Source organism: Primulina tabacum, chromosome 6, assembly GCF_025594145.1.
Source record: "Primulina tabacum isolate GXHZ01 chromosome 6, ASM2559414v2, whole genome shotgun sequence".
Taxonomy (NCBI): Eukaryota; Viridiplantae; Streptophyta; class Magnoliopsida; order Lamiales; family Gesneriaceae; genus Primulina; species Primulina tabacum.
The window spans coordinates 1,872,809-1,882,683 of record NC_134555.1 but is presented as its reverse complement, the minus strand read 5'-3'; the positions used below and the strand labels follow the sequence as shown (position 1 = coordinate 1,882,683).

The following is a 9,875-nucleotide window of genomic DNA, read 5'->3' as shown; positions in this document are numbered from 1 at the left end:
TGATTCGTTCTCAGGTCCATGAAATTTAATGGATTCTACTTGTTGGGGACCATGAATAATCCACTAATCAATGAAGCCCAAATATTTGAAAATGGGACTCCATTTTATTATTATTATATGATATAGGATGGTTATGCTATTTTTTTCAGATTCCATCGAATCTGTTAAAGGTCCTTCGACATGGTTAACAGTGTTGAAACCTTTTCAATTTTAGTAAAATGTTAAACCCGACCATCTTTCCCAAAAACTATATACAAATTCATTAGTTTGTTTGGACAAATTTTTTTTTGAATCATTGTGATAAATTTCAAATTCATCACAACATGAAAGTTATTTCAAATACTCTTCTCTTCGTCAAATTAAATTCTTTCCATCTAAACTCAACCTAGAATAAAGTAGTTGACAACTACATTTTATAAGATAAACTCGTGCTTCTAGAGTCCATTTATAAAAATTGCATTTCAAATACGGTTAACATCAATTGGAAAAAAAAAAACAATTTAAATAAGGATTTGTTAATATTTTGAAGTGTTCTTATTTTTCCTACAAAATAAATATTATCCAATCCTCTAGGAGTAGATCTCTTATGAGACGATCTCACAAATATTTATCTGTGAGACCAGTCAACCCTACCGATATTCACAATAAAAAGTTATAGTCTTAGCATAAAAAGTAATATTTTTTTATGGATGACCCAAATAAAATATCTGTCTCACAAAATACGACCCGTGAGACCGTCTCATACAATTTTTTATCATCCTCTAGTTATACATAACAGAGTTGTATGAAAGTGGATGATTAATATTTACTGGTGCCTATTTGACCAGCAAAAAATAATTAATAAGCCAAACGCAATTTAATTATTTTGTACTCATTACTATGATTAAAGTGATCGATTCAAGATTATACAAATGAATATTAAAAGGGTTACTGTAATTTCCATGGCAGGCACTTTAGGTTTGAGCAAGACCCATCCCATGAAATTGCACATTCTTCAACGTCACAACACTTGCAAACCACTCCAAGAGTTGCAATAATTTTAGACACACCTATTCATAATCACTCACAATGTTAATAACAACATCAAGTATATATAATATCGAGTAAATAAACAAATATACTATATATACTTATCACAGCGACACACACAAAAATTTAGTCGAGTGTTATATAAAATTCGAAGTTTTTCTCGTTTAAAAATGTAACTAATATCGAACATCACGTGGCCTTACTCTGTTGAGGAAGGGAGGGAAGTGGCCTAGCTTCAAGAAATCTTGAATCTTGAAATATGAAACAAAATATGATAATAAGCATCAAGAAATGGAGAGGGGGTCTGAGTAAGCTCATCGGTAATGTATTATGGTTTTCTTCTGAAACTTCATAGTTCATAATTCGGAAACAGAGGTGTATTTATGCTCAAATAAAAGATTACTTTTCTTAGGGATCTTTGACCCTTTACTTGTTTTGGAGTAATACACACTAGAAGCTGGCTTTTTTATACTTGGGGTTCTAGAACAGAAGATACATGCTGACAGCAAAAGGCGGTCCCGCCCCTTACACGGATTCTACATGCTGGAAGCTTCTTGGGAAAATAAATAAATAATAATATTTTAGTAGGATTTTTCCATATTGATTCTAAATGGCCTTTCTCCTTATTTGTTTGTCTTGTTTCTTTTTATATATTTGACTTATCTATAAGTTACAACAATCTTTTATTACGAGTTGATGGGCAGACACAATCACATGTCATATATTTGAAGATGATGTGTTCGAATTTGTGCGAAAATGCTAGGAATACTCTCTGAAGTTCATATGGCATTCACTGGTGGGGCATAACTAAAGTCTAACCTATCTCATCTGTACTAAGATTCACAAATTCAAATGCCAAATATGCAAATTTAAAAAAAAAATGCAAATTTAAAAAAGTTCCAAATTTGTGAATCTTAGTACAGATGAGATAGGTTAGACTTTAGTTATGCTCCGCTTGTGAATGCCATATGAACTTCAGAGCTAGTGAAGCACTATAAATTACTAAGGCGAGAATCTGTTGATAGGAAATGATGATAAAATAATACAGGAGAGCGTTAAGATAGCATCAAAAAGAAGATTTAGGATAGCAAACATAAGATTTAAATGCTATAATTTAATATTTGTTCAGAGTTTAAGAAACTAATCATCTTTTCACCACATGTATCAGGTTTCTCGACAGAGCGGCAATCATTAATAACAGACAAAACTTGACAGATAATGAAATAAATCCATGGAGATGAGCAACTGTAACCAAATTGGAGGAGATGAAGCCTATGGCCAACATGGTGCCAATCTGGTTTACCACTGTACCGTTAGGTATTTGTGTAGCACAGGCTGCTACATTCTTCATCAAACAAGAAGCAACACTGAATCGTAAACTTACTCAAGATTTCATGATCCTAGCAGCCTCAATATATGCTACGGCAGCCATTGGAATGATATTTTTCTGTAACGTTCTAGGATAAAATCCTTGTACCCTTGCTAAGAAAAGTAACCGGCAACGAGAGAGGAATCAACATTCTCCAAAGAATTGGTATAGGGATGATTTTCTCAGTTGCAACTATGGTAGTAGCTACCTTGGTGGAGAGGAAAAGACAGAGCATTGTGGAGAAAATATCAATTGAGGGTTCATCTTCGATGAGCGTATTTTGGCTATTACCACAATTTATTTTAATCGGAGTAGGAGATGGATTCACACTTGTAGGATTGCAAGAGTACTTTTACGATCAAGTTCCGGATTCAATGAGAAGCTTAGGCATAGCATTTTACCTCAGCGTGCTTGGTGTTGCAAACTTTCTGAGCATTCTTTTGATAACTCTAGTAGACCATGTTACAGAAAAGGGCGTAAAAGGTTGGTCTGGCAAAAATTTGAATAGCAGCCAGCTAGATTATTTCTACTGTTTGTTAGCAGGAATTACAGCTGTGAATCTTTGTGCCTATACCTTCCCTCGCTAGTCAATATTCTTACAAGAATACACAAATAACATCAGCATTGGCCAATGGTCGTGAAGGTAACAATGCTGCTGTTTAGGATTAAAAATAAGACTTTAATGAATAGCCTATTGCTTTCCTCTATATAAATCCCAACTAACAAATCCTGTAAACATTGTCATATTTACGACTTCGCTGTATTGAAATATTTGAATGATGGATATAAACATATGGCAGATAAAGAAAAGTGTCCACTGGGCTCCAAAGTCACACTACCATGACGACCATGATTGTGCAACCATTTGAAAATTTGAAACTTTTTAGGGCTTGCAATACCAAACGTAGATGCTATGAATATCTCAGCATCCACATTTTTCTGTGCAATGTCATGCAGGTTTAAATAATACCAGTTTTTCTAGACAATGCTACACCGGAAGAAATATTTCTTGTAGCATATCTCATTATATATGGATCCCACGTGTATTAATGTAGGAAACACGGACTTTTCACATATATTCCACCGTAAATACATGATAATGTGCATAACTCAGAGCAACCCAATATCAATACTATAACTGCACCTTAGTCAAAGTATTGTGCCCTCACTGTCCACATAATTGAAATAGAGGCAGAAGGTTCAGCCTAGTAGAAATATCACTATCATTAAAAATTTCAGTCTGTCCAGCCAGCCTAATTTCCATCAGATAAGCATGGGAATATTCTAATTTTATCAGATATTAAGAGCATTCCTCGAGGGAAGTAACAGAACAAGCAAACAGTAACACAGAATGAAATACAAGAATCTTCTCTAACAAATTAACAGCAGATCACATTATTGAAACAGTAATAGTATTTAAGTATAGCTAAACAGGGCCAAACATCTGTTCTCGAAGGGCAATTCAAAACGTTGTGTTTTAAACATAGACAATGTAAGCAAAGAATGGAAGTAAACAAAAGACCGTATTCTTGAAGCTATTTCTAATGAAAAATCGCCAACAAAAACTAACTCGTAACTTCTTACACTCTGTAGCTAGGAATTCAAGAACGCTCCTACTAGTCCTACAATCTTTTCATATATTCTTTTTCAGAAAGCAAAAGATAAACTTAATCTCAGCAATGGCAAAAGATATAAGAAAACCCCAAAATTTTCGCATCTTTAAAAAAAATCCCCATCTTTTACACGATTGGTAATGAAGAGTCACCTAGTCCTAAGCAAGAAAATGCTGAGTTCTTGACCCGGGCCGCCATCAGGGTTGATCAAATGGAAAGACTCCGAGTCAGCACTCCCAACGACGCACTCATAGTTAGCCCGCATGTACATGCTTTCCTCTGAACCCGACCCAGACCCGCATGGGATTACGCCTGCCCCGACTGTGATATTCTGCATGGTCTTCAGCATAAGCCTGTTCTGCTGTGTGGCCTTACGGCGGACGGCAAATCCGATCTTTCGCCCGTTGCAGCAGAGAGTCCACAGGGGGATTAAGTGAAGGGGGCATCGATTCAGCTCAGATTCGGCTGATTCCGCGGCATTGAACTCGAGGGCGATTCGCACTAGCCCACATTGCATTTCCTGGATAAGAGTGGTTGTGGGGATCGAGAGCTCGAGTAGGAGAGAGGGCCGAGTATTGAGGCGGCTGTGCTGTATGCAGAACCGCACGTGGCCGCCTCTACGGCTGCCGAAGATGGTTCCAATCACCATTGTTCTAGAACAACGCGGCGGCGCGTGGGAGATAGCTGTAGAGTTGGGGATGGGAGTGGTAGGATCGGAGGAGGATGAATCACTTTCTTCTTGGGCGTCTCGTTCTTGTTCTATGGTTTCTTGATTGGCGAAGTGTTTCTTCTCATCAAGGTCGTCCCGGAGTGAAGTGCTCAGGCGTTTCTTCACGGCGGAGGTAGGTGGTGGTGTGGGGGATGTGGGGGTCGGGTTGAGGCATGGGAGCAGGAATCGACGGAGGGTGTCGATTTTTGTCATTATTTTTTCAATTTTGTTTTTGTTTTCTTGATGAAATGAAGAATGGAAAATGAGTAGAGAAGATTCTTTTTTTTTTTCTTTTCGATTTTTAAAGATCGAGAATTTGGGTTATGTGAAGAAAAAAACAGTCACTGTACTGCCTATATATAGGACAAGCTTGAAGATATGGAGGGAAACGGCAATAGCCGTAATAATAATAATTTCTAATAACATCTGAAAATTAGCTGGATAACTAGGAAATATTCGAAGCTATGGTTGTGTGTGCAGGGTTCACAGTGACAGGAACATTAAGGATTTGACCGTTGACCATATTTTTTTATTCATTTAATAGAACACGTGGAAAAATTATGGGGGGTGAGGTATCATGGGCCATCTTCAAACTGGAAAATAGGTTCCTCTTTTTCTCTCTTTTTTGTGGTTTGATGATAGTGTTTTTGCGTGTCATGGGCTATGACAGGACCCGTAATTGCCAACTAAATCGGGCTTTACAGTTGTTGAGCATTCGAGGAAATATAATTTTGAATTTTGCAGGGTTCCATCCGAATTTTTTTTTTAATTTAGGCCGCTATACGTGTATTTGCGTGCGTGCGTGAGTTCGAATTGCTCGCGTGAATACCATTAAGTCCACCACACAACACTTAAATTTATGGAAAGTAGTGTTTCACTTTTCCTCGCAGAGATGATTTTGGTTTTCTACAAGTTCCGGAGAAATTGCTAGCATACTTGGTTTTTCTGGAAAACAAGAAAATGAAAGGATAATTGATTCCTCTATTGGTCATTGCACACCAGACCACCTCGCCCAATCGACAAACTGCATGCCACCATACACATTGTTGGCGAATCTTACGCCAACCGTAAAAGCCAATGCAACAGGTGGAACCTGCTTTGCCAGAGGAGATGCCTCGACTATACGCTCGAGCCCATTGATAATCTGATAACGAGTGTTTGAAGAAACTGCCAGAAACACACCTGGAGAAGATATATACACTTTAGCGCAGAGGAGAAGAGGATATCGTTGGAGAATAAGCAATCATCGACAAAAGGGTTTCAAAAGATCCCATAAAACAGACAGATATTTGAAAGTAATGGGAAATCAGACTTTAAAGAGGATAGATCATTGGTATAATTTTTACATTTCAAGAAAGATATCTTAACGCCTGCATCATTATTCCAGGTACTTTTCTTCGAAAAAAAGTAAATTTTTTTAATTTATAAATATTATAATAGAACTTTTAGTTGTGAAGGACAAGGAGGAGTAAAGCAACTCACCCCAAAGTGCTGCACTCTTCAAAAGAGGTGGGACTGGAATGTCATCATCGGATTTTCTAATGCTCCTGATGCGAAAATAAAATAAAAAAACATGCCTTAAGAAGTAAAATAAGCATTGATATAGGTTAGGTAAACAACAGGATCAACTTTCGGTAAACCGAACTCCATCCAACCAAAGTTAGAAGTCGTAGAAACTGAACATAAAAAGACAGGCGAAGAAAACATATTTTGCATTAAACTGATTGGTGTGATTTTGATCTCAATTGACGAATAGATAGTAATGAAACTCAAACTCGATGCAAAAGTTGGAAATGAAACCTTCTAAACAGAAATATACCTCTTGGCTGTCATAATCATGTTAGCAATTCCTTGGCCGATAATACCACATCCAAATCCAACCAATCCATACATAATTCCCTGAAAACGACGTGTATATCATTGAAGTACATCAAAAAAGAAAAGGGCTGTGACAAAGGGGGAAATAGAAACCACAGTTACTTTTGTTACACTTCCATATAATTTCCTGATTCAGAAAATTGGGTCATAACCATTGACAGAAGATGCATCATTACCTTATAAAAATACGTCGCAATTCTCTGATTTGTCGTAAATGTTGATCCAGGCCGTTCCGCTTCAAACACGCTACATCACAAAAACTTAGTACAAAATAGTAACCAGTTCATCAATAAAAAAACAGAAGCAATGAATAAAATAACGCGCTGGATGGCGGATAGCATCCCCCAGGGTATTCTAAAGCCGTATGACTCCAATTTCATAATTTACTCCACTCTATTTAACAAGGATCGAAACCTGCTAGGGAGAGCCCCATAAGCTCTCTGCATACGGCTGAGATATCCTTGAGATACAGATGGCGATCCAATTCGAGCATATGGTGCTAGCATACCAACTAGAGCAACGTTAACAACCACCCCGACTAGAAGATCTGCAGTATAAAGCTCAAATTCAGCCCAGAAGTCTTTTCCCCTCTTTTTCACTTCCGCAAATGTTGCACAGCATGAATCGATAACTATCTGAAGAAAAAATAAAGAAATATATACTTTTTACACAACAACGTCATGAAAAATGTTGATGATGTTCCTAATGTACCATGACAATAAACACAGATAAGGCAGTACGTTTTACAGTCATGTGTGGCCGCTGAAGGTAAGAAAATATTATCCAAACATAGAAGGGAACTGAGAACTTGAATAGTATCAATTATCATAGTCAAATTGAGATTACACGTGGGTCTATTTCAGAGCTGCAAGTGCACAAACGTAACTTGAGGCAAATCTCAAATTATGATATATTTCAAAACAATGCTCGTGTCATAATTGGAGAGCCAATGGCTCTCTCTAAGCTAGCAGACAACATGGAGCGAATCTAGATTTGTTCTTTGCACAAGTGCTTCCACTTGATAAATGTGTTCTCCATATGGAAAAGAACAAGTAACAAGGCACCAACCTCTGTTCCTATTTTGAAGAGAAATGATGGATCAGCCATCATCCTGTTTCTAAGCCAAGCTGATGATCTTGTAAGGAATCCGAGGAGCCAAGTCGATCCCTACAATCTCAACATTACAAAACATCAATTATTAAAGTAAAGAGTGCGCTAGATTTCTTCTCGGCTATGCTTAATTTCACATCAAGTAGGAAATACCTGCAAGTCCAGATATCTGAGAAGAAAGACTTTCCTGAGTCCCACGGTCTTGGCAGCCTCCAACATATCAGCTGGAAGGCTAATTCCTTGGGCCTCAGCCTCTAGAATCACCTCCTCAAACTTCAATATCGGCCCAAATTCTTCGTTATCACCTTCATTATTATCCCCACCGCCACCACCGCCGCCACCAGAAAATTTCCCGTTCCTATTTCCACCACTCCCATCTATGAAATTCCCACCACCACCATCTAATTTACTATCAGGTGTGGATACATAATTTTTCCCCTCAATCCTATCATCTTTACCTACATAATCACCATCACGTGCTTCGGTTGTGGTTGTCACTACAACAACAGGTCGAGGCTCAGCCCCCGGATTCGATGCATTAGCAATCACAGGTCTCAGCCTTTTGTTACCACACAGCAAAATCCCATTTGTTTTAAACCCATTAACACTGAAATTTTGGAACATTTTAAACATATAACTTGAAGCCGCAAATCCCCTGCACAATAATATCTCACGCTGCAAATTCTTTAAATGGGCAATGCCAGCACTTGAAGAACAACCCGCCATTTTGATTTCTCAACAGCTCAACCAAGATACAAGACGGCAAAAATTCGACAAATTGCAGAAAACACCAGCTGCCAAACTAAGAGGCTTCAAATCACGTCATTAAAATTATTACTAAATTAATGGGAAATCTGAAACTCAAACACTCAATGAAAAGAGATTACCTTCGCGAGAAACTGGATCGAAACAATACTCTTTTCCGTCGTAAGTGTGAGGGAATTGGTAGAAACGAGGATAAAAAGACGAGTTCAAGGAAATCTGTACTAGTGCTGGGGGGTATGGAGCGAAGCGAGAGAGACGTTACCGTCGGCGAGTTCAAGGTTTCTTCTTAATACTTTTTTTTAGTTTTTTTTATCAATTTTATGAAATAAATATTTTAATTTATATTATTTTTTATTATAAATATAAATAAAATTGACTTATTGAATAAAAAAACAATGAAATCGTGTCACAAAAATATAATATTTTTTTAAAATATTAATTTATCATATGAGTCGGACATAAAAATCAATCGAAAGATCTTCATAAATAGGTATGAACCTCAAGGAAAGACATCAAATCGACTTTCAAAGCATATTTCACAATATTTCAGAGAAGAACATGCTCCATACGATAATCGATAATACGATGGCGAGGAATATTAACATACGTCATCTTTAAGTCTTACCAACTCGCTCATGTCCACGGGAGGCTAACACACACCACACTTATGATGCATTATGTTTTTATTTTATTTTTTCATGACGCGCGCACAGATAAATCTTCGTACTAATATAATAGCTTGCAAATTATATTAATCAGGTAAACCATCGTTTTGTATTGTTGATAGTCACAAAAAGCGAAAACGGTCGAAGAATCGATCACTCTAATTGCAAATTCCAATAATGAACTTGCTTTTTTCTTTGGAAACCTCTCATTCCTCTGTTCGACCTTGAGAACTCCTTTCGAGAACTAAGACATGCCAGAACTTATTTACTTGATCTCCAGAGGTTGACTACACAAATTATGTACAACAAATTCGTCCAATCAAGTGTTAGCATGGAGAATTTAACTCTTGACCAAAATTCAAACATTATATTTTTTCTATCTTTTGTGAGCATCAAACACGTTTTATTTAACATACAAACCTAACTAGTTGAAAATTAATAAATATCAGTGTCATTATGCATTATATTAAAGTCGGAGTTTCATAATTATAACAATTGGTGAAGTATCATGATACAATTTGGGATAGAAAATCTAGAATACGTGTTGAAATGCCACATGAGACATCAAAATCGATGATACACAATCAATATTTATCAGGATAAAAGCTTGTGTGAGACGGTCTCACGGGTCGTATTTCGTGAGATGAACATCTTATTTGGGTCATACTATGCTAAGAGTATTGCTTTTTATTGTGAATATTGGTAGGATTAATCCGTCTCACATAAAAAGATTCGTG

General features: G+C 37.0%; 2 protein-coding genes across 5 annotated transcripts; both read right to left on the bottom strand.

Annotated features, from left to right (window-relative positions):
* Nucleotides 1-873: 873 nt before the first annotated feature.
* On the bottom strand, nt 874-5,403 carry LOC142548580 (protein MIZU-KUSSEI 1-like). 2 transcript variants are annotated; one of them, XR_012820978.1, is made up of 2 exons: nt 1,233-1,707; nt 874-1,049 (listed from the first exon to the last, which is right to left on the bottom strand). XR_012820978.1 is itself a non-coding variant. In XM_075656972.1 (2 exons), the coding sequence occupies exons 1-2, from the start codon at nt 4,931-4,933 to the stop codon at nt 1,040-1,042; spliced, it is 780 nt and encodes a 259-aa protein (XP_075513087.1). In that variant the 5' UTR covers nt 4,934-5,403; the 3' UTR covers nt 874-1,039. The 2 variants fall into 2 exon arrangements, 1 of the variants encoding a protein (XP_075513087.1); XM_075656972.1 differs by lacking the exon at nt 1,233-1,707 and adding an exon at nt 4,164-5,403.
* A 118-nt stretch (nt 5,404-5,521) lies between these two features.
* LOC142548578 (protein RETICULATA, chloroplastic-like) lies at nt 5,522-8,745 on the bottom strand. Of its 3 annotated transcripts, none has more exons than XM_075656970.1 (8): nt 8,596-8,745; nt 7,862-8,518; nt 7,667-7,765; nt 7,013-7,233; nt 6,775-6,844; nt 6,540-6,619; nt 6,203-6,267; nt 5,522-5,902 (listed from the first exon to the last, which is right to left on the bottom strand). In XM_075656970.1, exons 2-8 carry the CDS (start codon nt 8,432-8,434, stop codon nt 5,709-5,711), a joined length of 1,302 nt encoding a protein of 433 aa, XP_075513085.1. In that variant the 5' UTR covers nt 8,435-8,518; nt 8,596-8,745; the 3' UTR covers nt 5,522-5,708. The 3 variants fall into 3 exon arrangements, with proteins under 3 accessions (XP_075513085.1, XP_075513084.1, XP_075513086.1); XM_075656969.1 differs by having other exon boundaries at nt 7,862-8,510; XM_075656971.1 differs by having other exon boundaries at nt 7,862-8,502.
* Nucleotides 8,746-9,875: the final 1,130 nt, after the last annotated feature.